This window comes from Oncorhynchus mykiss, chromosome 4, assembly GCF_013265735.2.
Source record: "Oncorhynchus mykiss isolate Arlee chromosome 4, USDA_OmykA_1.1, whole genome shotgun sequence".
In the NCBI taxonomy this organism is placed as follows: Eukaryota; Metazoa; Chordata; class Actinopteri; order Salmoniformes; family Salmonidae; genus Oncorhynchus; species Oncorhynchus mykiss.
In genome coordinates this window covers 30315297-30339000 of record NC_048568.1, presented here as the reverse complement: position 1 = coordinate 30339000, position 23704 = coordinate 30315297, and the positions used below count along the sequence as shown (strand labels likewise).

The 23704-nt window shown below is 44.9% G+C and overlaps 1 protein-coding gene across 1 annotated transcript in view; it reads left to right on the top strand.

Annotated features, from left to right (window-relative positions):
- LOC110522476 (MAM domain-containing glycosylphosphatidylinositol anchor protein 2) overlaps positions 1-23704 on the top strand; it is a 376091-nt gene that overhangs the window by 219229 nt on the left and 133158 nt on the right. Inside the window, exon 9 of the mRNA XM_021600903.2 lies at positions 19723-20016. Coding sequence (XP_021456578.2) covers positions 19723-20016 — 294 coding nt within the window. The remainder of the gene's footprint in view (positions 1-19722; positions 20017-23704) is intronic.

Here is a 23704-nt window from a genome sequence, read left to right as displayed (position 1 = left end):
CTCATGATGCCATCAACTTTGTGAAGTGCACAAGTCCAACCTGCAGCAAAGCACCCCCACAACATGATGCTGCCACTCCTGTGCTTCACGGTTGGGATGGTGTTCTTCAGAAAGTGTCTCCTTCCTGACGGGTATGAGGACTGCGTGGTCCCATGGTGTTTATACTTGTGTACTATTGTTTGTACAGATGAACGTGGTACCTTCAGGCGTTTGGAAATTGCTCCCAAGGATGAACCAGACTTGTGGAGGTCTACAATTTTTTTCTGAGGTCTTGGCTGATTTCTTTTGATTTTCCAATGATGTCAAGCAAGAGGCACTGAGTTTAATGGTAGGCCTTGAAATACATCCACAGGTACACCTCCAATTGACTCAAATGATGTCAATTAGCCTATCAGAAGTTTCTAAAGCCATGACATAATTTTCTGGAATTTTCCAAGCTGTTTAAGGGCACAGTCAACTTAGTGTATATACACTTCTGACCCACTGGAATTGTGATACAGTGAAATAATCTGTCTGTTAACAATTGTTGGAAAAACTGCTTGAGTCATGAACAAAGTAGATATCCTAACCAACTTGCCAAAACTATAGTTTGTTAACAAGAAATGTATGGAGTGGTTTAAAAATTATTTTGAATGACTCTAACCTAAGTGTATGTAAACTTCCGACTTCAACTGTACATACATCATGTCTCTGGTAGATTTTAGATAGGGATGTTCTGGTGATTAGAAGTGAATAGTGGCCTCTTTATGAGATTATAACCTGGGGATGTGCATTACATAGGAAATGATGGAAGTTTGTATTGTTAGTGGTTAGTAAAATAATGTCAGGAGTTGAGGAGGAGAAGAGAGGAATGGGTTAGGGAGGACAAGAGAGGTATGGGTTAGAGAGGAGAAGAGAGGTATGGGTTAGAGAGGAGAAGAGAGGTATGGGTTAGAGAGAAGAAGAGAGGTATGGGTTAGAGAGGAGAAGAGAGGTATGGGTTAGAGAGGAGAAGAGAGGTATGGGTTAGAGAGGAGAAGAGAGGTATGGGTTAGAGAGGAGAAGAGAGGTATGGGTTAGAGAGGACAAGAGAGGTATGAGTTAGGGAGGACAAGAGAGGTATGGGTTAGGGAGGACAAGAGAGGTATGGGTTAGGGAGGACAAGAGAGGTATGGGTTAGAGAGGAGAAGAGAGGTATGGGTTAGAGAGGAGAAGATAGATATGGGTTAGAGAGGAGAATAGAGGTATGGGTTAAAGAGGAGAAGATAGGTATGGGTTAGAGAGGAGAATAGAGGTATGGGTTAGAGAGGAGAAGAGAGCTGTGGGTTAGGGAGGACAAGAGAGGTATGGGTTAGGGAGGACAAGAGAGGTATGGGTTAGAGAGGAGAAGAGAGGTGTGGGTTAGAGAGGAGAAGAGAGGTATGGGTTAGGGAGGAGAGGAGAGGTATGGGTTAGAGAGGAGAAGAGAGGTATGGGATAGAGAGGAGAAGAGAGGTATGTGTTAGAGAGGAGAAGAGGTATGGGTTAGAGAGGAGAAGAGAGGTGTGGGTTAGAGAGGAGAAGAGAGGTGTGGGTTAGAGAGGAGAAGATGTGTGGGTTACGGAGGAGAAGTGAGGTATGGGTTAGAGAGGAGAAGAGGTATGGGTTAGAGAGGAGAAGAGTTGTGGGTTGTAGAGAAAATAGGTATGTGTTAGAGAGGAGAAGAGAGGTATGGGTTAGGGAGGACAGGAGAGGTATGGGTTAGAGAGGAGAAGAGAGGTATACGTTAGGAAGGAGAAGAGAGGTATGGGTTAGAGGTGAGAATAGAGGTATGGGTTATGGAGGAGAAGAGAGATGTGAGTTAGAGAGTAGAAGAGAGGTATGGGTTAGGGAGGAGAGGAGAGGTATGGGTTAGGGAGGAGAGGAGAGGTATGGGTTAGAGAGGAGAAGAGAGGTATGGGTTAGAGAGGAGAAGAGAAGTACGGGTTATAGAGGAGATGAGAGGTATGGGTTAGGAAGAGGAATAGAGGTATGCGTTAGAGAGGAGAAGAGAGGTATGGGTTAGGGAGGAGAAGAGAGGTGTGGGTTAGAGAGGACAAGAGAAGTACGGGTTATAGAGGAGATGAGAGGTATGGGTTAGAAAGAGGAATAGAGGTATGCGTTAGAGAGGAGAAGAGAGGTATGGGTTAGGGAGGAGAAGAGAGGTATGGGTTGGGGAGTAGAAGAGAGGTATGGGTTGGGGAGATTAAGAGAGGTATGGGTTATAGAGGAGAAGAGCGGTACGGGTTAGAGAGGAGAAGAGAAGTATGGGTTATGGAGGAGAAGAGAGGTATGGGTTATAGAGGAGAAGAGAGGTATGGGTTGGGGAGGTTAAGAGAGGTATGTGTTAGAGAGGAGAAGAGAGGTATGGGTGAGGGAGGACAAGAGAGGTATGGGTTAGAGAGGAGAAGAGAGGTATTGGTTAGAGAGGAGAAGAGAGGTGTGGGTTAGAGAGGAGAAGATGTGGGGGTTATGGAGGAGAAGATGTGTGGGTTACGGAGGAGAAGTGAGGTATGGGTTAGAGAGGAGAAGAGGTATGGGTTAGAGAGGAGAAGAGGTGTGGGTTGTAGAGAAAATAGGTATGTGTTAGAGAGGAGAAGAGAGGTATGGGTTAGGGAGGACAAGAGAGGTATTGGTTAGAGAGGAGAAGAGAGGTACACGTTAGGAAGGAGAAGAGAGGTATGGGTTAGAGGGGAGAATAGAGGAATGGGTTATGGAGGAGAAGCGAGATGTGAGTTAGAGAGTAGAAGAGAGGTATGGGTTAGGGAGGAGAGGAGAGGTATGGGTTAGAGAGGAGAAGATAGGTATGTGTTAGAGAGGAGAAGAGGTATGGGTTAGAGAGGAGAAGAGAGGTGTGGGTTAGAGAGGAGAGGAGAGGTGTGGGTTAGAGAGGAGAAGATGTTTGGGTTACGGAGGAGAAGTGAGGTATGGGTTAGAGAGGAGAAGTGAGGTTTGGGTTAGAGAGGAGAAGAGGTATGGGTTAGAGAGGAGAGGAGTTGTGGGTTGTAGAGAAAATAGGTATGTGTTAGAGAGGAGAAGAGAGGTATGGGTTAAGGAGGACAAGAGAGGTATGGGTTAGAGAGGAGAAGAGAGGTATACGTTAGGAAGGAGAAGAGAGGTGTGGGTTAGAGAGTAGAAGAGAGGTATGGGTTAGGGAGGAGAGGTATGGGTAAGGGAGGAGAGGAGAGGTATAGCTTAGAGAGGAGAATAGAGGTATGGGTTAGAGAGGAGAAGAGAGGTATGGGTTAGAGAGGACAAGAGAAGTACGGGTTATAGAGGAGATGAGAGGTATGGGTTAGAAAGAGGAATAGAGGTATGCGTTAGAGAGGAGAAGAGAGGTATGGGTTAGGGAGGAGAAGAGAGGTATGGGTTGGGGAGGTTAAGAGAGGTATGGGTTATAGAGGAGAAGAGAGATGTGAGTTAGAGAGTAGAAGAGAGGTATGGGTTAGGGAGGAGAGGAGAGGTATGGGTTAGGGAGGAGAGGAGAGGTACGGGTTAGAGAGGAGAAGAGAAGAGAAGTATGGGTTAGGGAGGGGAAGATAGGTGTGGGTTGGGGAGGAGAAGAGAGGTATGGGTTGGGGAGGTTAAGAGAGATATGGGTTATAGAGGAGAAGAGAGGTATGGGTTAGAGGGGAGAATAGAGGTATGGGTTATGGAGGAGAAGAGAGATGTGAGTTAGAGAGTAGAAGAGAGGTATGGGTTAGGGAGGAGAGGAGAGGTATGGGTTAGGGAGGAGAGGAGAGGAGAGGTATGGGTTAGAGAGGAGAAGAGAGGTATGGGTTAGAGAGGAGAAGAGAGGTGTGGGTTAGAGAGGAGAAGAGAGGTATGGGTTAGAGAGGAGAAGAGAAGTATGTGTTAGGGAGGAGAAGAGAGGTGTGGGTTAGAGAGGACAAGAGAAGTACGGGTTATAGAGGAGATGAGAGGTATGGGTTAGAAAGAGGAATAGAGGTATGCGTTAGAGAAGAGAAGAGAGGTATGGGTTAGAGCAGAGGAGAGAGGTATGGGTTAGGGAGGAGAAGAGAGGTATGGGTTGGGGAGGAGAAGAGAGGTATGGGTTGGGGAGGTTAAGAGAGGTATGGATTATAGAGGAGAAGAGAGGTAAGGGTTAGAGAGGAGAAGTGATTACGCAGGGTTGGAGGGGGTTTTGTGGGTGTCATGTGTAATCAGCACTCAGAGGACTATCGGTGATCTCCCGTGCTGCTGTGTTGTTGTGTCACCTCCTTGTACTCCGTCTCTAACGGACAGGACCCAATCGATAAAGCGCCTCAGAAAAGAGGTACTTCGATTGGGAATTTCCACTTGGAATGCCTGTTCTGTACAAGCGTGCAGTCTCTCATCCCATCCCAGACATTCTGAATTTGCTGGTTGTTGATTTGGTGTGTTTCAAAGGCTCCAGTGGATGGTAGCTTCCTGATAAATATGTGTGTGTGTTTGTGCTTCTGCGTGCGTGGGTTAGTTCAAGCAAAATTCTTCCTTGTCGGGACATTTCCCACATCCCCATGAGGGCAAAGGCTATTTTAAACTTAGGTTTAGGTTTAGGGGTTAGGTTTAGGGTTATAGTTATAATTAGGGTTAGAATTTGGGTTAGGATAAGGAGTTAGTTGTTTGTGTTTAGGGTTAGGAGTTATAGTTTGGGTTCTAGGTTACAGATTAAGGTTAGGGTTAGGGTAAGTGAAAATAGTATTTAGATTGGAAATCAATTTTATTTCCCCATGAGGATAGAACAGAGTGTGCGTGTGCGTGTGCGTGCGCGCTTGTGTGTGTGTGTGTGTGTGTGTGTGTGTGTGTGTGTGTGTGTGTGTGTGTGTGTGTGTGTGTGTGTGTGTGTGTGTGTGCGTGTGTGTGTGTGGCCCACTGACACCGAAACTTGCTCTTTAATGTGGAACAAGACTGTGTTTCTCTCTTCTCTCAGAGAGCAGCAAAGGAGATATAACATGAAAGGTTATTTTGTGCTCAGATTTGATTGCTTTTAAGGGTGATTGTTTTTCTAGGTGGAGGTTGTATTAAGTTGCAGGGGTTTAATGATGTTGAATACGATGAAAGAGTTGTGTGAAGATAGTATGCAGTGATTCATGTACAGGTGTAGAGAAAAACTAACGTAGAATCGTACTGTGCACTGCTTGAGTCATTGTCCTTCTGTAACTTTCTGTGGGGACTGAGATGTTCTGAAGTAGCATGACCACTGTGTCGATACAAATTGTTGCCTCTGCTCTCGCTATAATCAAGCCCAAGATTGGGTGATGATGTTGCTAGCCAATGGTCAGTCATCTCTGTCTTGGCTGGCCTGCTGTTTGGGCTAACCAAACCGTCTCTGCTGTTCTCCTGAAGGGAGAGAGAGGCTAGCAGTAATTACAGTCTCTTAATGAAAACATTTAGAGCAGATTACCCTGCAGCTCTGCCAGGGCTCCACACTGTGGAAATGTTTGGAATGAGATGGCGCCTCACGCTGTTGAAGTGTTTGGAAAGAGATGGAGCCTCAGGCTGCTGAAGTGTTAGGAAAGAGATGGGTCCTCACCCTGTTGAAGTGTTTGGAAAGATATTGAGTCTAAATTATCTCCATCCTGAACACTTTGAAGCTCTTGCAGGGCCCCAGGCCAGCCCTACTACATGTAGCCCAGCCGAGCCCAGCCTCCAGCCCAAACTCTTCTAGCCTAGTCCAGTCCTAGTCCCCATCCCCAGACAAAACCAACACTCATTATCCACAACACATATTCATACTCTGTACTGCTGACTACACTTTTTCCCCACAGCTTTCATTAGTTTCCACCCTCACAAAATAGTGCTAATATTTACAATCATCACTCATTACCTAGCTAAGACTTTTTTTTATTTTAGGTACCCTGAGAGTTAATGTTTTATTCATGAGTAGCAATCAAACAAGAGCCCAGATTTCCCCATCCATTACTGACAGGATTAACAGACTTGTGGAAAGTAAGGAGGAAAAGAGGAAAGGAGGAGGGCATTTTCATGCTACGGGGTAAAATGTAAGCCATCTTCATTTTAATATACCCCTTTAATGAAGCTGTAGAGAGAGCAAGATAGAGAGAGGGAGGGAGGGAGTTTCTTCCAGACATAGGGAGATTCATCTTTGCATTAGCCTTTGTGTTAAACATGTATCTAGTGGAGGACGAGACAGAAACACTCAGACTAACCTACGGAGGCGTCCTAGGCATGCCTTTAATCAACCTAACTGTTCCACCTATCCTCCTTCACTTTCACTCTGAAACAGATTACTCCCTGGAACTACTTTGTGATGAACTTAATCAGGGGTAGATTTGTCCAAGTTAAAGTCTTTCTGAAGAATCTGAGAATTTACTAACCTGCAGTGTTGAATCTCTGGCAAGCGTTCAGTCGGCCCAATTCTTCTTCAATTTCTTTGAATCCCATTGAGGTACTAGTTAAATCCAGTGGTACATTGGTCATTATCAGAACACTGTAGCAGCATTACGCCTGTAGATTCGCACAAATAGGAAATGGAAAACCTTGCCTGTTAGCTACAGTATAAATACATGTGTAACTCCACATCTTACTCCCATTGGTCTCCAACCCAGTCCCAGAAAGCTACAAGCTCCATTGGTTTTCATCCTAGCTCCTAGCTCAGCCTGAGCCATATAGTAATTGATAAAAAAAAAAATCTCTCTATAATTGGGATAGAAAATCACCTCTCTCCCATATTTAAGTAATGCATCTGTTTCTCAATCATCAGCCCTTTCCACATCTCGGATACCCAACAGCACACGATGGCTCTCCACCCAAATGAATAACTGCATTTAATAAATTAAGCGAATCAATTAAGGGCTCAGTTTATAATAAAAGAAGGTGCTATATTAATAAACACTGGTTAGAGCCACTGGACTTCCTGAAAGAGGGTTCAACTTGGAGACCACCTCTGATTTGTTTGATTATAATTGGGATATCTGACTTGGGTAACATCACTCTATGTGACCCTTATGGCTTAGTTCAATCCCACGCACTCGCTAAAACTGAACCCTAACCCTTGGCCAACAGCAATCAGGGGTTGAGACCACTTTTGAAAATGTATTTGTGTTGTCCATCTCTAGCTCTGGTCCCTCTCTCTGTCTTCATGTCCTTTGTTCAACCGTCCATCCCTATCGTCATAACTAACAGAAAGTGAGATGTTGTGATTATCTAGTCACCGTGTTATCCGGTGACTGTAGTGACCTGTTACTGCTGCAGGCGTTGCTGCAGGCGTTGCTGCAGGCGTTGCTGCAGGCGTTGCTGCAGGCGTTGCTGATGTGATGTGCTGCTCTAGTCTGGTCCTTCAGTCCTGCTCACTGGCTCTGGTACAGGAATCCTGGTTGGCACATTCACTTTGACTCATCGTTCCTTCAGCTACTTGTTTGTGTTGTGGTACCGGTGGGTCAGTTAGTAGCTGTAGGTAATTGCTTTCCTCAATGAATCACTGAAAGTAGGGCTGAGTGACTCACTGGTTTGTGTATTTTATTCTACTCTCCACACTCTATTGGGGTTTCTTCAGCTTCCTTGCCTTGTACTTCACGAACAGCAAGTTGCACGTCAGCTCAATTAAATCATCTTCTAAAATATCATATTTTCTTGTTGTAAGCAGAAAAGCAAAGCCTCTCTCGGTGATGGTGGGAGCTGTTGAGAGCCCTTGATTGTGAAATGCCACACATCATGGCTGTGGAAAATCACATTTGTCATGGTGATAACCACAAACCTTTCAATGATGTTCAGTGTGGGGTGTCTTGGGAGAAGAAAGCACCGCAATAAGGCTGGTTCCTGCTGGGAATGATAGGGGCTATAACACACACAGACACACACACACAGACACACACAGACACACACACACACACACATACACACACACACACACACACACACACACACACACACACACACACACACACATTGTGGGCCTAGAGGAATGCCCCTGTGTGTGGAGCCTCAGTGCCTATGAATGGTGTTAGTTTCCTCCCTGTGCCCTCGTGCGCCGTCAGCCAGCTAAGCCCTTCTGAGCCCCGCAGGACAGACACAGTATATCCCTACAGGCCAACACACACTGTCACCACAGGGGTGAAGCTCCACAGAGAGGGCTGTCACAGAGCAGCCAACTCCCTGGCCTAGAGCCAACACAAACACACACACACTTTCTCTCTCTCTCTCTCAAACACACTCACTCGAGCAGAGTGCAGCGTTACCACAGCAACGGAGATTGATGTCACTGCACTCACCCAAAGAGGCCAGTTGAGTTTATTTTCAAAGAGTGTTGCATTGTGTGCACAGTCCTTCTGACCCCACACGCCTCTCTGAGCTGTGTTAAAATGTCAAGTACCAAACATCGCCATAATGGCTGTCAGTTCACATAGTCAACTGTCTGTTTTGGTAGTAGTGACGAATCCCTGTAAGGCTCCAGCAATCAGCTTCCCAGCTGAGGCTGATTGAGACCCCAGAGAGGTGCAGCCTGGCTGGGACACAAGAAGAGGGTCCGGGTCCCTCCTCATGCAAGCAGACACACACACATACACACACACACACGCACGCACGCACGCACACACGCACGCACGCACGCACGCACGCACGCACGCACGCACGCACGCACGCACACACACACACACACACACACACACACACACACACACACACACACACACACACACACACACACACACACACACACACACACACACACACACACACACACGCCACAAAGGGCATCTCTCAGCAGACACACACAGTTCCAGATCGTGTATGTGTATGCACGTACAGTTCCAGATCGTGTATGTGTATGCATGTTTCTTAACAGTCACACACTAACCAGCCACAGAGAGAGAAAGAGAGAATGTGTGTGTGGCCTTCCAGACGAGGACAATGGCAGAAGCTACACATGGTTTTATTACCATGGCATTCTCCAGCCAACAGCACAAGCCCAGCAGCTGTAACTGCCCACTGGGTCATAGAGGCATTGAGATGCTGCCTTTTTGTTAGGATGGAAACACAGAGAAAATGTCTCACGCTGACACACTAATGGCCTTGTTGTTGGCCAAATCGGTGACTGCGCTACCACTGGGGATATTCAGGACTGTTTGGATTTTGGAAACATTAGCCAAAACGAACAAAATGCTATGAAAGTGAACGTGGCATGTATTGTTGTTAAGTGATTACTGGAGACACATTGAGAAAGCTACATGGAGAAAATGTTGATTCCAATGCTCTGTTTTAGTTGTCTGTAGCCGGTCTTGTTGCTATGTACGTTGCTAGTGCTTGACCACTGGCCACTGACCAGTCCAGGTCATAGTGACGAGTTATTGTATACTACTCACTGTTGGAGTAATGTACCTAGTGACCATCTATCTCACTGTTGCAGTAATGTACAAAGTGACCATTTGACTGTTGCAGTAATGTACCTAGTGACCATCTATCTCACTGTTGCAGTAATGTACCTAGTGACCATTTGACTGTTGCAGTAATGTACCTAGTGACCATTTGACTGTTGCAGTAATGTACCTAGTGACCATTTGACTGTTGCAGTAATGTACCTAGTGACCATTTGACTGTTGCAGTAATGTACCTAGTGACCATCTATCTCACTGTTGCAGTAATGTACCTAGGGACCATCTATCTCACTGTTGCAGTAATGTACCTAGTGACCATCTATCTCACTGTTGCAGTAATGTACCTAGGGACCATCTATCTCACTGTTGCAGTAATGTACCTAGTGACCATTTGACTGTTGCAGTAATGTACCTAGTGACCATTTGACTGTTGCAGTAATGTACCTAGTGACCATTTGACTGTTGCAGTAATGTACCTAGTGACCATTTGACTGTTGCAGTAATGTACCTAGTGACCATCTATCTCACTGTTGCAGTAATGTACCTAGTGACCATTTGACTGTTGCAGTAATGTACCTAGTGACCATTTGACTGTTGCAGTAATGTACCTAGTGACCATCTATCTCACTGTTGCAGTAATGTACCTAGGGACCATCTATCTCACTGTTGCAGTAATGTACCTAGTGACCATCTATCTCACTGTTGCAGTAATGTACCTAGGGACCATCTATCTCACTGTTGCAGTAATGTACCTAGTGACCATTTGACTGTTGCAGTAATGTACCTAGTGACCATTTGACTGTTGCAGTAATGTACCTAGTGACCATTTGACTGTTGCAGTAATGTACCTAGTGACCATTTGACTGTTGCAGTAATGTACCTAGTGACCATCTATCTCACTGTTGCAGTAATGTACCTAGTGACCATCTATCTCACTGTTGCAGTAATGTACAAAGTGACCATCTATCTCACTGTTGCAGTAATGTACCTAGTGACCATCTATCTCACTGTTGCAGTAATGTACCTAGTGACCATCTATCTCACTGTTGCAGTAATGTACCTAGTGACCATTTGACTGTTGCAGTAATGTACCTAGTGACCATCTATCTCACTGTTGCAGTAATGTACCTAGTGACCATCTATCTCACTGTTGCAGTAATATACCTAGTGACCATCTATCTCACTGTTGCAGTAATGTACCTAGTGACCATCTATCTCACTGTTGCAGTAATATACCTAGTGACCATCTATCTCACTGTTGCAGTAATGTACCTAGGGACCATCTATCTCACTGTTGCAGTAATGTACCTAGTGACCATTTGACTGTTGCAGTAATGTACCTAGTGACCATTTGACTGTTGCAGTAATGTACCTAGGGACCATCTATCTCACTGTTGCAGTAATATACCTAGTGACCATCTATCTCACTGTTGCAGTAATGTACCTAGTGACCATTTGACTGTTGCAGTAATGTACCTAGGGACCATCTATCTCACTGTTGCAGTAATGTACCTGGTGACCATTTGACTGTTGCAGTAATGTACCTAGTGACCATTTGACTGTTGCAGTAATGTACCTAGTGACCATCTATCTCACTGTTGCAGTAATGTACCTAGTGACCATCTATCTCACTGTTGCAGTAATGTACCTAGTGACCATTTGACTGTTGCAGTAATGTACCTAGTGACCATCTATCTCACTGTTGCAGTAATGTACCTAGTGACCATTTGACTGTTGCAGTAATGTACCTAGTGACCATCTATCTCACTGTTGCAGTAATGTACCTAGTGACCATTTGACTGTTGCAGTAATGTACCTAGTGACCATTTGACTGTTGCAGTAATGTACCTAGTGACCATCTATCTCACTGTTGCAGTAATGTACCTAGTGACCATCTATCTCACTGTTGCAGTAATGTACCTAGTGACCATCTATCTCACTGTTGCAGTAATGTACCTAGTGACCATCTATCTCACTGTTGCAGTAATATACCTAGTGACCATTTGACTGTTGCAGTAATGTACCTAGGGACCATTTGACTGTTGCAGTAATGTACCTAGTGACCATCTATCTCACTGTTGCAGTAATATACCTAGTGACCATCTATCTCACTGTTGCAGTAATGTACCTAGTGACCATCTATCTCACTGTTCCAGTAATGTACCTAGTGACCATCTATCTCACTGTTGCAGTAATGTACCTAGTGACCATCTATCTCACTGTTGCAGTAATGTACCTAGTGACCATTTGACTGTTGCAGTAATGTACCTAGTGACCATCTATCTCACTGTTGCAGTAATGTACCTAGTGACCATCTATCTCACTGTTGCAGTAATGTACCTAGTGACCATTTGACTGTTGCAGTAATGTACCTAGTGACCATCTATCTCACTGTTGCAGTAATGTACCTAGTGACCATTTGACTGTTGCAGTAATGTACCTAGTGACCATTTGACTGTTGCAGTAATGTACCTAGTGACCATCTATCTCACTGTTGCAGTAATGTACCTAGGGACCATCTATCTCACTGTTGCAGTAATGTACCTAGTGACCATCTATCTCACTGTTGCAGTAATGTACCTAGGGACCATCTATCTCACTGTTGCAGTAATGTACCTAGTGACCATTTGACTGTTGCAGTAATGTACCTAGTGACCATTTGACTGTTGCAGTAATGTACCTAGTGACCATTTGACTGTTGCAGTAATGTACCTAGTGACCATTTGACTGTTGCAGTAATGTACCTAGTGACCATCTATCTCACTGTTGCAGTAATGTACCTAGTGACCATCTATCTCACTGTTGCAGTAATGTACAAAGTGACCATCTATCTCACTGTTGCAGTAATGTACCTAGTGACCATCTATCTCACTGTTGCAGTAATGTACCTAGTGACCATCTATCTCACTGTTGCAGTAATGTACCTAGTGACCATTTGACTGTTGCAGTAATGTACCTAGTGACCATCTATCTCACTGTTGCAGTAATGTACCTAGTGACCATCTATCTCACTGTTGCAGTAATATACCTAGTGACCATCTATCTCACTGTTGCAGTAATGTACCTAGTGACCATCTATCTCACTGTTGCAGTAATATACCTAGTGACCATCTATCTCACTGTTGCAGTAATGTACCTAGGGACCATCTATCTCACTGTTGCAGTAATGTACCTAGTGACCATTTGACTGTTGCAGTAATGTACCTAGTGACCATTTGACTGTTGCAGTAATGTACCTAGGGACCATCTATCTCACTGTTGCAGTAATATACCTAGTGACCATCTATCTCACTGTTGCAGTAATGTACCTAGTGACCATTTGACTGTTGCAGTAATGTACCTAGGGACCATCTATCTCACTGTTGCAGTAATGTACCTGGTGACCATTTGACTGTTGCAGTAATGTACCTAGTGACCATTTGACTGTTGCAGTAATGTACCTAGTGACCATCTATCTCACTGTTGCAGTAATGTACCTAGTGACCATCTATCTCACTGTTGCAGTAATGTACCTAGTGACCATTTGACTGTTGCAGTAATGTACCTAGTGACCATCTATCTCACTGTTGCAGTAATGTACCTAGTGACCATTTGACTGTTGCAGTAATGTACCTAGTGACCATCTATCTCACTGTTGCAGTAATGTACCTAGTGACCATTTGACTGTTGCAGTAATGTACCTAGTGACCATTTCACTGTTGCAGTAATGTACCTAGTGACCATCTATCTCACTGTTGCAGTAATATACCTAGTGACCATTTGACTGTTGCAGTAATGTACCTAGTGACCATCTATCTCACTGTTGCAGTAATGTACCTAGTGACCATTTGACTGTTGCAGTAATGTACCTAGTGACCATCTATCTCACTGTTGCAGTAATGTACCTAGGGACCATCTATCTCACTGTTGCAGTAATGTACCTAGTGACCATTTGACTGTTGCAGTAATGTACCTAGGGACCATCTATCTCACTGTTGCAGTAATGTACCTAGTGACCATTTGACTGTTGCAGTAATGTACCTAGGGACCATCTATCTCACTGTTGCAGTAATGTACCTAGTGACCATCTATCTCACTGTTGCAGTAATGTACCTAGTGACCATTTGACTGTTGCAGTAATGTACCTAGGGACCATCTATCTCACTGTTGCAGTAATGTACCTAGTGACCATCTATCTCACTGTTTTAATAATGTACCTAGTGACCATCTATCTCACTGTTGCAGTAATCTGCCTAGTGACCATCTATCTCACTGTTGCAGTCATGTAAAAAGTGACCATCTATCTCACTGTTCCAGTAATGTACCTAGTGACCATCTATCTCACTGTTGCAGTCATGTAAAAAGTGACCATCTATCTCACTGTTCCAGTAATGTACCTAGTGACCATCTATCTCACTGTTGCAGTCATGTAAAAAGTGACCATCTATCTCACTGTTCCAGTAATGTACCTAGTGACCATCTATCTCACTGTTGCAGTCATGTAAAAAGTGACCATCTATCTCACTGTTCCAGTAATGTACCTAGTGACCATCTATCTCACTGTTGCAGTCATGTAAAAAGTGACCATCTATCTCACTGTTCCAGTAATGTACCTAGTGACCATCTATCTCACTGTTCCAGTAATGTAAAAAGTGACCATCTATCTCACTGTTCCAGTAATGTACCTAGTGACCATCTATCTCACTGTTCCAGTAATGTACCTAGTGACCATCTATCTCACTGTTGCAGTAATGTACCTAGGGACCATCTATCTCACTGTTGCAGTAATGTACCTAGTGACCATCTATCTCACTGTTGCAGTAATGTACCTAGTGACCATCTATCTCACTGTTGCAGTAATGTACCTAGTGACCATTTGACTGTTGCAGTAATGTACCTAGGGACCATCTATCTCACTGTTGCAGTAATGTACCTAGGGACCATCTATCTCACTGTTGCAGTAATGTACCTAGGGACCATCTATCTCACTGTTGCAGTAATGTACCTAGGGACCATCTATCTCACTGTTGCAGTAATCTGCCTAGTGACCCTCTATATCACTTTTGCAGTAATGTACAAAGTGACCATCTATCTCACACTTCCAGTAATGTACCTAGTGACCATCTGACTGTTGCAGTAATGTACCTGGTGACCATCTATCTCACTGTTTTAGTAATGTACCTGGTGTCCATCTATCTCACTGTTGCAGTAATGTACTTGGTGACCATCTATCTCACTGTTGCAGTAATGTACCTAGGGACCATCTATCTCACTGTTGCAGTAATCTGCCTAGTGACCCTCTATATCACTTTTGCAGTAATGTACAAAGTGACCATCTATCTCACACTTCCAGTAATGTACCTAGTGACCATCTGACTGTTGCAGTAATGTACCTAGGGACCATCTATCTCACTGTTGCAGTAATGTACCTGGTGACCATCTACCTCACTGTTGCAGTAATGTACCTGGTGACCATCTGTCTCACTGTTGCAGTAATTTACCTAGTGACCATTTATCTCACTGTTGCAGTAATCTGCCTAGTGACCCTCTATATCAATTTTGCAGTAATGTACAAAGTGACCATCTATCTCACTGTTGCAGTAATGTACCTAGGGACCATCTATCTCACTGTTGCAGTAATGTACAAAGTGACCATCTATCTCACTGTTGCAGTAATGTACCTAGTGACCATCTATCTCACTGTTGCAGTAATGTACAAAGTGACCATCTATCTCACTGTTGCAGTAATGTACCTAGTGACCATCTATCTCACTGTTGCAGTAATGTACCTAGGGACCATCTATCTCACTGTTGCAGTAATGTACAAAGTGACCATCTATCTCACTGTTGCAGTAATGTACCTAGTGACCATCTATCTCACTGTTGCAGTAATGTACCTAGGGACCATCTATCTCACTGTTGCAGTAATGTACCTAGTGACCATCTATCTCACTGTTGCAGTAATATACCTAGTGGCCATCTATCTCACTGTTTCAGTCATGTACCTAGTGACCATCTCGCTGTTGCTTGTTTTACTTGTTAAGGACTGTATTCATTGTACCATTCACTACTGTTCTGTCTAAGCAACATAGTGAAACACAGACAATCATCGTATTAGGAGTCAGATGGAAAGTGATTTCATTTTCTTTGGTCAGATTGCATGTTATTTCATCACCAACATCATATTGGATGTGGTTTTTCAGTATTGCTTCAGTTGACTGGGATGAGTTTCAACATCATTTGAGTCCATTGATGTTTGAATTAAAGTCAGTAGCTTGAGCTTTGCTATAATGTCTTTTTCACTGGGATTTGTTTTAGGGTGATTTCATGACTGGTTTGCAGTGATTGCATTGTTTATTTGCAACAGAGCTCCAAATCTTTCTTTGGGTTTAGACACATACACACACACATGTACACACACACACACTGATTTTATAGCCAGGTTTGCTCATTAAACAAGTTTACTGTGTCCAGCCCACTACATTACCCCGATGAGTGGCTGGTTTTTGATCCAATCTGCCAGTGACGATATATTTTATCCTCAGCCCAAGAACACACACACACACACACACACGCAAGCACACGCAAGCACACGCAAGCACACACACAAACTCACACAAGCACACACACAAACTCACACAAGCACACACACCGCTCGCACGCAAGAAAGCACACACACACACACACACACACACAGAGGAATCAATGGAGGCCTCTCGATAGTAATGTATGCTTTTAGTGTGCACCCTGCCACTGTTTTATTATTTATTGTCCATTCACTACTGGCCTCTCCAACTTCCCGTCCAACTACATACACTACATGACCAAATGTATGTGGACAGAGTATGCAATTATGTCATCAAGGCAAAGGGTGGCTACTTTGTAGAATATAAAATATAAAATCCATTCTGATTTGTTTAACACTTGTTTTGGTTACTACATGATTCCATATGTGTTATTTTATAGTTTTGATGTCTTCACTATTATTCTACAATGTAGAAAATAGTACAAATAAAGAAAAACACTTGAAAGAGTAGGTGTGTCCAAACTTTTGACCGGTAATGTAGATAAATATTAGATTGATCAATGTCGGCGTAGCATTGACTAAAATACATTAGAATAGAATACAGTATATTATGAGGTGAGTAAAGCAGTATGCAAACATTATTAAAGTGACTAGTGTTTGATTATTAAAGTGGCCAGTGATTCCAAGTCTATGTACTGTATATAGGGCAGCAGCCTCTAAGGTTCAGGGTTGTGTATCCGGGTGGAAGCCGGCTAGTGATGGCTATTTATCAGTCTGATGGCCTTGAGATAGAAGCTGTATTTCAGTGTCTCGGTCCCAGCGTTGATGCACCTGTACTGACCTCACCTTCTTGATGATAGCCGGGTGAACAGCTGTGGCTCGGGTGGTTGATGTCCTTGAGGATATTTTCGGCCTTCCTGTGACATCGGGTGATGTAGGTGTCCTGGAGGGCAGGTAGTTGGGCCCCGGGGGTGCGTTGTGCAGATCACACCACCCTCTGGAGAGTCCTGCGGTTGTGGGCGGTGCAGTTGCCATATCAGGCGGTGATACAGCCCGACAGGATGCTCTCAATTGTGCATCCGTAAAAGTTTGTGAGGGTTTTAGGGACCAAGCCACATTCCTTCTGTCACACACAGTATCTGCGCATGTGCGAGTGTTACGCTTCACATTCTTTTAACGTGGTAGCCAAAACAGCGAAGAAGTTTAGCCTCGCGCTCCAACGCTCTTAGTTGATGTTTGAAATTGACCCACTATGCTTTTTACTTTGTGCATCTACTTAATATCGCTGACTCTACCTTTAAGTTTTATTTTATTGGAAGCAAATACATCACGTCCGATGCGTTTGAGTTATTTATTCCTTTCAGCTCTTCATTGTTTTTCCATTGCCGACTTACATTAGTGTTGCATGGTATACCGAAACTGCTGTAGTTTTTTGATACTAGAACAGTTCGGGACTACAATTTGTGTTATTATCGGGATTTTGTCAAATGTTTCTGACGGATCAAGCCTGTCTATCAGCGCAGCCGACCACTTATTATAGTGCTCACCGTGCCTGCTCCACCTACTCATTGCAAGCCTGCGCTGGGAGTCTGGGCTGCATCATGTTAGCTCCCCACTTAGCCTGTGCTGGGAGTCTGGGCTGCATCATGTTAGCTCCCCACTTAGCCTGCGCTGGGAGTCTGCGCTGCATCATGTTAGCTCCCCACTTAGCCTGCGCTGGGAGTCTGGGCTGCATCATGTTAGCTCCCCACTTAGCCTGTACTGGGAGTCTGTGCTGCATCATGTTAGCTCCCCACTTAGCCTGCGCTGCATCATGTTAGCTCCCCACTTAGCCTGCGCTGGGAGTCTGGGCTGCATCATGTTAGCTCCCCACTTAGCCTGTACTGGGAGTCTGTGCTGCATCATGTTAGCTCCCCACTTAGCCTGCGGTGGGAGTCTGGGCTGCATCATGTTAGCTCCCCACTTAGCCTGCGCTGCATCATGTTAGCTCCCCACTTAGCCTGCGGTGGGAGTCTGGGCTGCATCATGTTAGCTCCCCACTTAGCCTGCGCTGGGAGTCTGGGCTGCATCATGTTAGCTCCCCACTTAGCCTGTACTGGGAGTCTGGGCTGCATCATGTTAGCTCCCCACTTAGCCTGCGCTGCATCATGTTAGCTCCCCACTTAGCCTGCGCTGGGAGTCTGGGCTGCATCATGTTAGCTCCCCACTTAGCCTGTACTGGGAGTCTGTGCTGCATCATGTTAGCTCCCCACTTAGCCTGCGGTGGGAGTCTGGGCTGCATCATGTTAGCTCCCCACTTAGCCTGCGCTGCATCATGTTAGCTCCCCACTTAGCCTGCGGTGGGAGTCTGGGCTGCATCATGTTAGCTCCCCACTTAGCCTGTACTGGGAGTCTGTGCTGCATCATGTTAGCTCCCCACTTAGCCTGCGGTGGGAGTCTGGGCTGCATCATGTTAGCTCCCCACTTAGCCTGCGCTGCATCATGTTAGCTCCCCACTTAGCTTGCGCTGGGAGTCTGGGCTGCATCATGTTAGCTCCCCACTTAGCCTGCGGTGGGAGTCTGGGCTGCATCATGTTAGCTCCCCACTTAGCCTGCGCTGGGAGTCTGGGCTGCATCATGTTAGCTCCTCACTTAGCCTGTACTGGGAGTCTGGGCTGCATCATGTTAGCTCCCCACTTAGCCTGTACTGGGAGTCTGTGCTGCTCCATGTTAGCTCCCCACTTAGCCTGCGGTGGGAGTCTGGGCTGCATCATGTTAGCTCCCCACTTAGCCTGCGCTGGGAGTCTGGGCTGCATCATGTTAGCTCCCCACTTAGCCTGCGCTGGGAGTCTGGGCTGCATCATGTTAGCTCCTCACTTAGCCTGTACTGGGAGTCTGGACTGTATCATGTTAGCTCCCCACTTAGCCTGCGCTGGGAGTCTGGGCTGCATCATGTTAGCTCCCCACTTAGCCTGCGCTGCATCATGTTAGCTCCCCACTTAGCCTGCGGTGGGAGTCTGGGCTGCATCATGTTAGCTCCCCACTTAGCCTGCGCTGGGAGTCTGGGCTGCATCATGTTAGCTCCCCACTTAGCCTGCGCTGGGAGTCTGGGCTGCATCATGTTAGCTCCCCACTTAGCCTGCGCTGGGGGTCTGGACTGTATCATGTTAGCTCCCCACTTAACCTGCGCTGGGAGTCTGGACTGCATCATGTTAGCTCCCCACTTAGCCTGCACTGGGAGTCTGGGCTGCATCATGTTAGCTCCACACTTAGCCTGCGCTGGAGTCTGGGCTGCATCATGTTAGCTCCCCACTTATTTACCATTAAAATAAACTATTACCATTATGTAGTTAAATTGGTAAAAACAAAGTCAAATTGATTGTATAATTGATTCAATAATGCATGGATGGCTGTCTGAAAAATGTTGATGTAAAAAAAAAAATCCTTATTTTTTTGCCGTGGTATCGTTTTGGTATCGTTTTGTTATCAAGTATCGTGTTGGTATCAAGTATTGTGATACTAACCTGGTATCGGTATCAAAGTCATAATTCTGGTATTGTGACAACACTAACTTACGTTTAACCCTTTTCCTGTTGGTCACCATGCTTGGTGACTTTTCATACTATTCTCTAGCTACTTTGATCCAAGCTAATAGCCATCGCTCCAACTTTCTCCTTGGCATGGTTCTCCATACCAGCAGCGTATCTTGCTGATGCTCAGCTCAACTCATACTATCATTGTGTGTATGTGACCGAATACTCAACAGAGCTGCACTCAACTCAAACTCAACTCTAATCCATCGCAACATGGATGCTCATTCGCTTCACCATCCCTCCACCTCTCCCTCTGTCGACCATTCCCGCTTACCCCGCCAGCCGACTTTCTAGAGCCCCATATCAGTCCCTCCTCTGTTTTTCTCTTTCTTAGTTCCTCCCAACCTGACAGTGCCGCGGGGTAAGAGCCCCCTGGTGGTCCGGGAGGGTGACACGGTGGAGCTCGAGTGTCTGGTTTCAGGGAAGCCCAAGCCCATTATCCTGTGGTCTCGGGCCGATAAGGAAGCGCCCATGCCGGACGGGACCCTGCAGGTGGAGAGCTACGATGGGGTGTTGCGGATTGTCAACGTGTCCAGAGAGATGACCGGCTCCTACCGCTGCCAGACCAGCCAGTTCAACGGGTTCAACGTGAAGCCCAGGGAAGCTGTGGTGGAGCTCATTGTACAATGTGAGTAGAGGGTTGGTTTGAGTGTGGGGTGGGGTTTGTGTGGGTGGAGTTGTGTGGAGCATGCCTGTGTGTGTTAGTTTAGGGGTGCATTTCTGGGTTGGATTACAGGCTCAAAATGGCCAGAAACAAAGGACTTTCTTCCGAAACTTGTCAGTCTATTCTTGTTCTGAGAAATGAAGGCTATTCCATGCAAGAAATCGCCAAGAAACTAGCCTTCATTTCTCAGAACAAGAATAGATTTATGAGTTTCAGAAGAAAGGTCTTTGTTTGACCCTAGTCATAGACTGTTCTCTCTGCTACCACATGGCAAGCAGTACCGGAGCTCCAAGTCTAGTTCCAAGAGGCTTCTAAACAGCTTCTACCCCCAAGCCATAAGAATCCAGACTATTTGCATTGCCCCCCCCCCCCCCCCCCCCCCCCCCGTCTATGCCGCTGCTCCTCTCTGTTATCATCTATGCATAGTCACTTTAATAACTCTACCTCCATGTACATATTACCTCAACTAAAAAGTGCCCCTGCACATTGACTCTGTACCGGTACCCCCCTGTATATAGTATATAGTCTCGCTATTATTATTTTACTGCTGCTCTTTAATTACTTGTTACTTTTATTTCTTATTTGTATTTTTTTTTTAACTGCATTGTTGGTTAGGGGCTCGTAAGTAAGCATTTCACTGTAAGGTCTACCTACTCCTGTTGTACTCGGAGCATGTGACTAATACAATTTGATTTGATTTTGATTTGAATGACATACCTGTGATTGTTTATGTGGCAGGTCTATCTCTTTGCCTCATTTAGACAAGACCGCACTCAATGTCTATTTGCTTGTGCACACCTACAGCATGTGTGTAACAGAACATCAGCCTCAATGGATCTAATCTTTCCCACATTGATAGAAAAAAAGCTTGCAAAAGGGTTATTGGCTGTCACGATAGGAAAACCCTTTCTGGTTCCAGATGGAACCCTTTTGGGTAAGAAAAGGAGAGCTGCACGCTCTAGGAGCTCAGATGCAATAATTGAATATCTTAATAACCAACGTTTCGACAGACAAGCTGTCTTCATCAGGGTATAATTGTCACATGTGCTCCCTCTCCGGCCTCTAGGTCACCAGGCTGCTCGTTATGGCGCACACCGGTCACCAGCGTTACGCGCAACTGCGCATAATGACACTCACCTGGACTCCATCACCTCTTTGATTACCTGCCTTATATATGTCACACTCTTTGGTGTCTTCCCCAGTCATCGTTGTTTCTGTATCTGTGTCATGTTGGTGCGCTGTTCGTGGTTCTTGTTGTGTTCGTTTATTTATTAAATATATTCGCTCCCTTAACTTGCTTCCCGTCGTTATAATAATGACAAACTATGCGGGTCACTAGTTTATATAGTGTCAAATGACCTACACAGGTGTCTGTAATCATGGACGGGTGTGGCAGATATACAGTGCCTTGCGAAAGTATTCGGCCCCCTTGAACTTTGCGACCTTTTGCCACATTTCAGGCTTCAAACATAAAGATATAAAACTGTATTTTTTTGTGAAGAATCAACAACAAGTGGGACACAATCATGAAGTGGAACGACATTTATTGGATATTTCAAACTTTTTTAACAAATCAAAAACTGAAAAATTGGGCGTGCAAAATTATTCAGCCCCCTTAAGTTAATACTTTGTAGCGCCGCCTTTTGCTGCGATTACAGCTGTAAGTCGCTTGGGGTATGTCTCTATCATTTTTGCACATCGAGAGACTGATTTTTTTTTCCCATTCCTCCTTGCAAAACAGCTCGAGCTCAGTGAGGTTGGATGGAGAGCATTTGTGAACAGCAGTTTTCAGTTCTTTCCACAGATTCTCGATTGGATTTAGGTCTGGACTTTGACTTGGCCATTCTAACACCTGGATATGTTTATTTTTTAACCATTCCATTGTAGATTTTGCTTTATGTTTTGGATCATTGTCTTGTTGGAAGACAAATCTCCGTCCCAGTCTCAGGTCTTTTGCAGACTCCATCAGGTTTTCTTCCAGAATGGTCCTGTATTTGGCTCCATCCATCTTCCCATCAATTTTAACCATCTTCCCTGTCCCTGCTGAAGAAAAGCAGGCCCAAACCATGATGCTGGCACCACCATGTTTGACAGTGGGGATGGTGTGTTCAGCTGTGTTGCTTTTACGCCAAACATAACGTTTTGCATTGTTGCCAAAAAGTTCAATTTTGGTTTCATCTGACCAGAGCACCTTCTTCCACATGTTTGGTGTGTCTCCCAGGTGGCTCGTGGCAAACTTTAAACGACACTTTTTATGGATATCTTTAAGAAATGTCTTTCTTCTTGCCACTCTTCCATAAAGGCCAGGTTTGTGCAATATACAACTGATTGTTGTCCTATGGACAGAGTCTCCCACCTCAGCTGTAGATCTCTGCAGTTCATCCAGAGTGATCATGGGCCTCTTGGCTGCATCTCTGATCAGTCTTCTCCTTGTATGAGCTGAAAGTTTAGAGGGACGGCCAGGTCTTGGTAGATTTGCAGTGGTCTGATACTCCTTCCATTTCAATATTATCGCTTGCACAGTGCTCCTTGGGATGTTTAAAGCTTGGGAAGTCTTTTTGTATCCAAATCCGGCTTTAAACTTCTTCACAACAGTATCTCGGACCTGCCTGGTGTGTTCCTTGTTCTTCATGATGCTCTCTGCGCTTTTAACGGACCTCTGAGACTATCACAGTGCAGGTGCATTTATACGGAGACTTGATTACACACAGGTGGATTGTATTTATCATCATTAGTCATTTAGGTCAACATTGGATCATTCAGAGATCCTCACTGAACTTCTGGAGAGAGTTTGCTTCACTGAAAGTAAAGGGGCTGAATAATTTTGCACACCCAATTTTTCAGTTTTTGATTTGTTAAAAAAGTTTGAAATATCCAATAAATGTCGTTCCACTTCATGATTGTGTCCCACTTGTTGTTGATTCTTCACAAAAAAATACAGTTTTATATCTTTATGTTTGAAGCCTGAAATGTGGCAAAAGGTCGCAAAGTTCAAGGGGGCCAAATACTTTCGCAAGGCACTGTAAATACAACATGTAAAAAACATGATTGGATAACATACGATCATAGATACAAGACTGTACTGCTCTCCTTTTGTTTTTCAAGTCTTCTACTCCACTAGCCAGCACCTCGCCTAAACAGGTGTGCGTTTCTTTCGCCTCCAGAACCCTTTTGGGTTTCATGTAGAACCGTCTGTGGAACGGGTTCTACATGGAACCCAAAAGGGTTCTATCGGGAACCAAAAAAATGTTCTTCAAAGAGTACTCCTATGGGTACAGCCGGTAACCCTTTTAGGTTCCAGCACCTTTCTTTCTACGAGTGCACTTTCTCTCTATCCACTCCACACGTCTGTTCCTCTCAACACACCTATCCAATGTTCTTTAGAGGACTCCCATCCACAGGAGGTTGTTAACACCTTAACTGGGGAGGACGGACTCATGTTAATGGCTGGAGTGGAATGGGTGGAATGGTTTCAAACACATCAAACATATGGAAACCACATGTTCAATTCAGATATTACAATGAGGGTCTCCTCCTATAGATCATTCCACCAGCCTACTTTGGTCCCATCCTCTATATCTGTCAGGTCTCTCAGACATAGAGGCAAAAACCCCCTTCACTCCTCTCAGCCTCTTAAAGAGGAGCATGACCA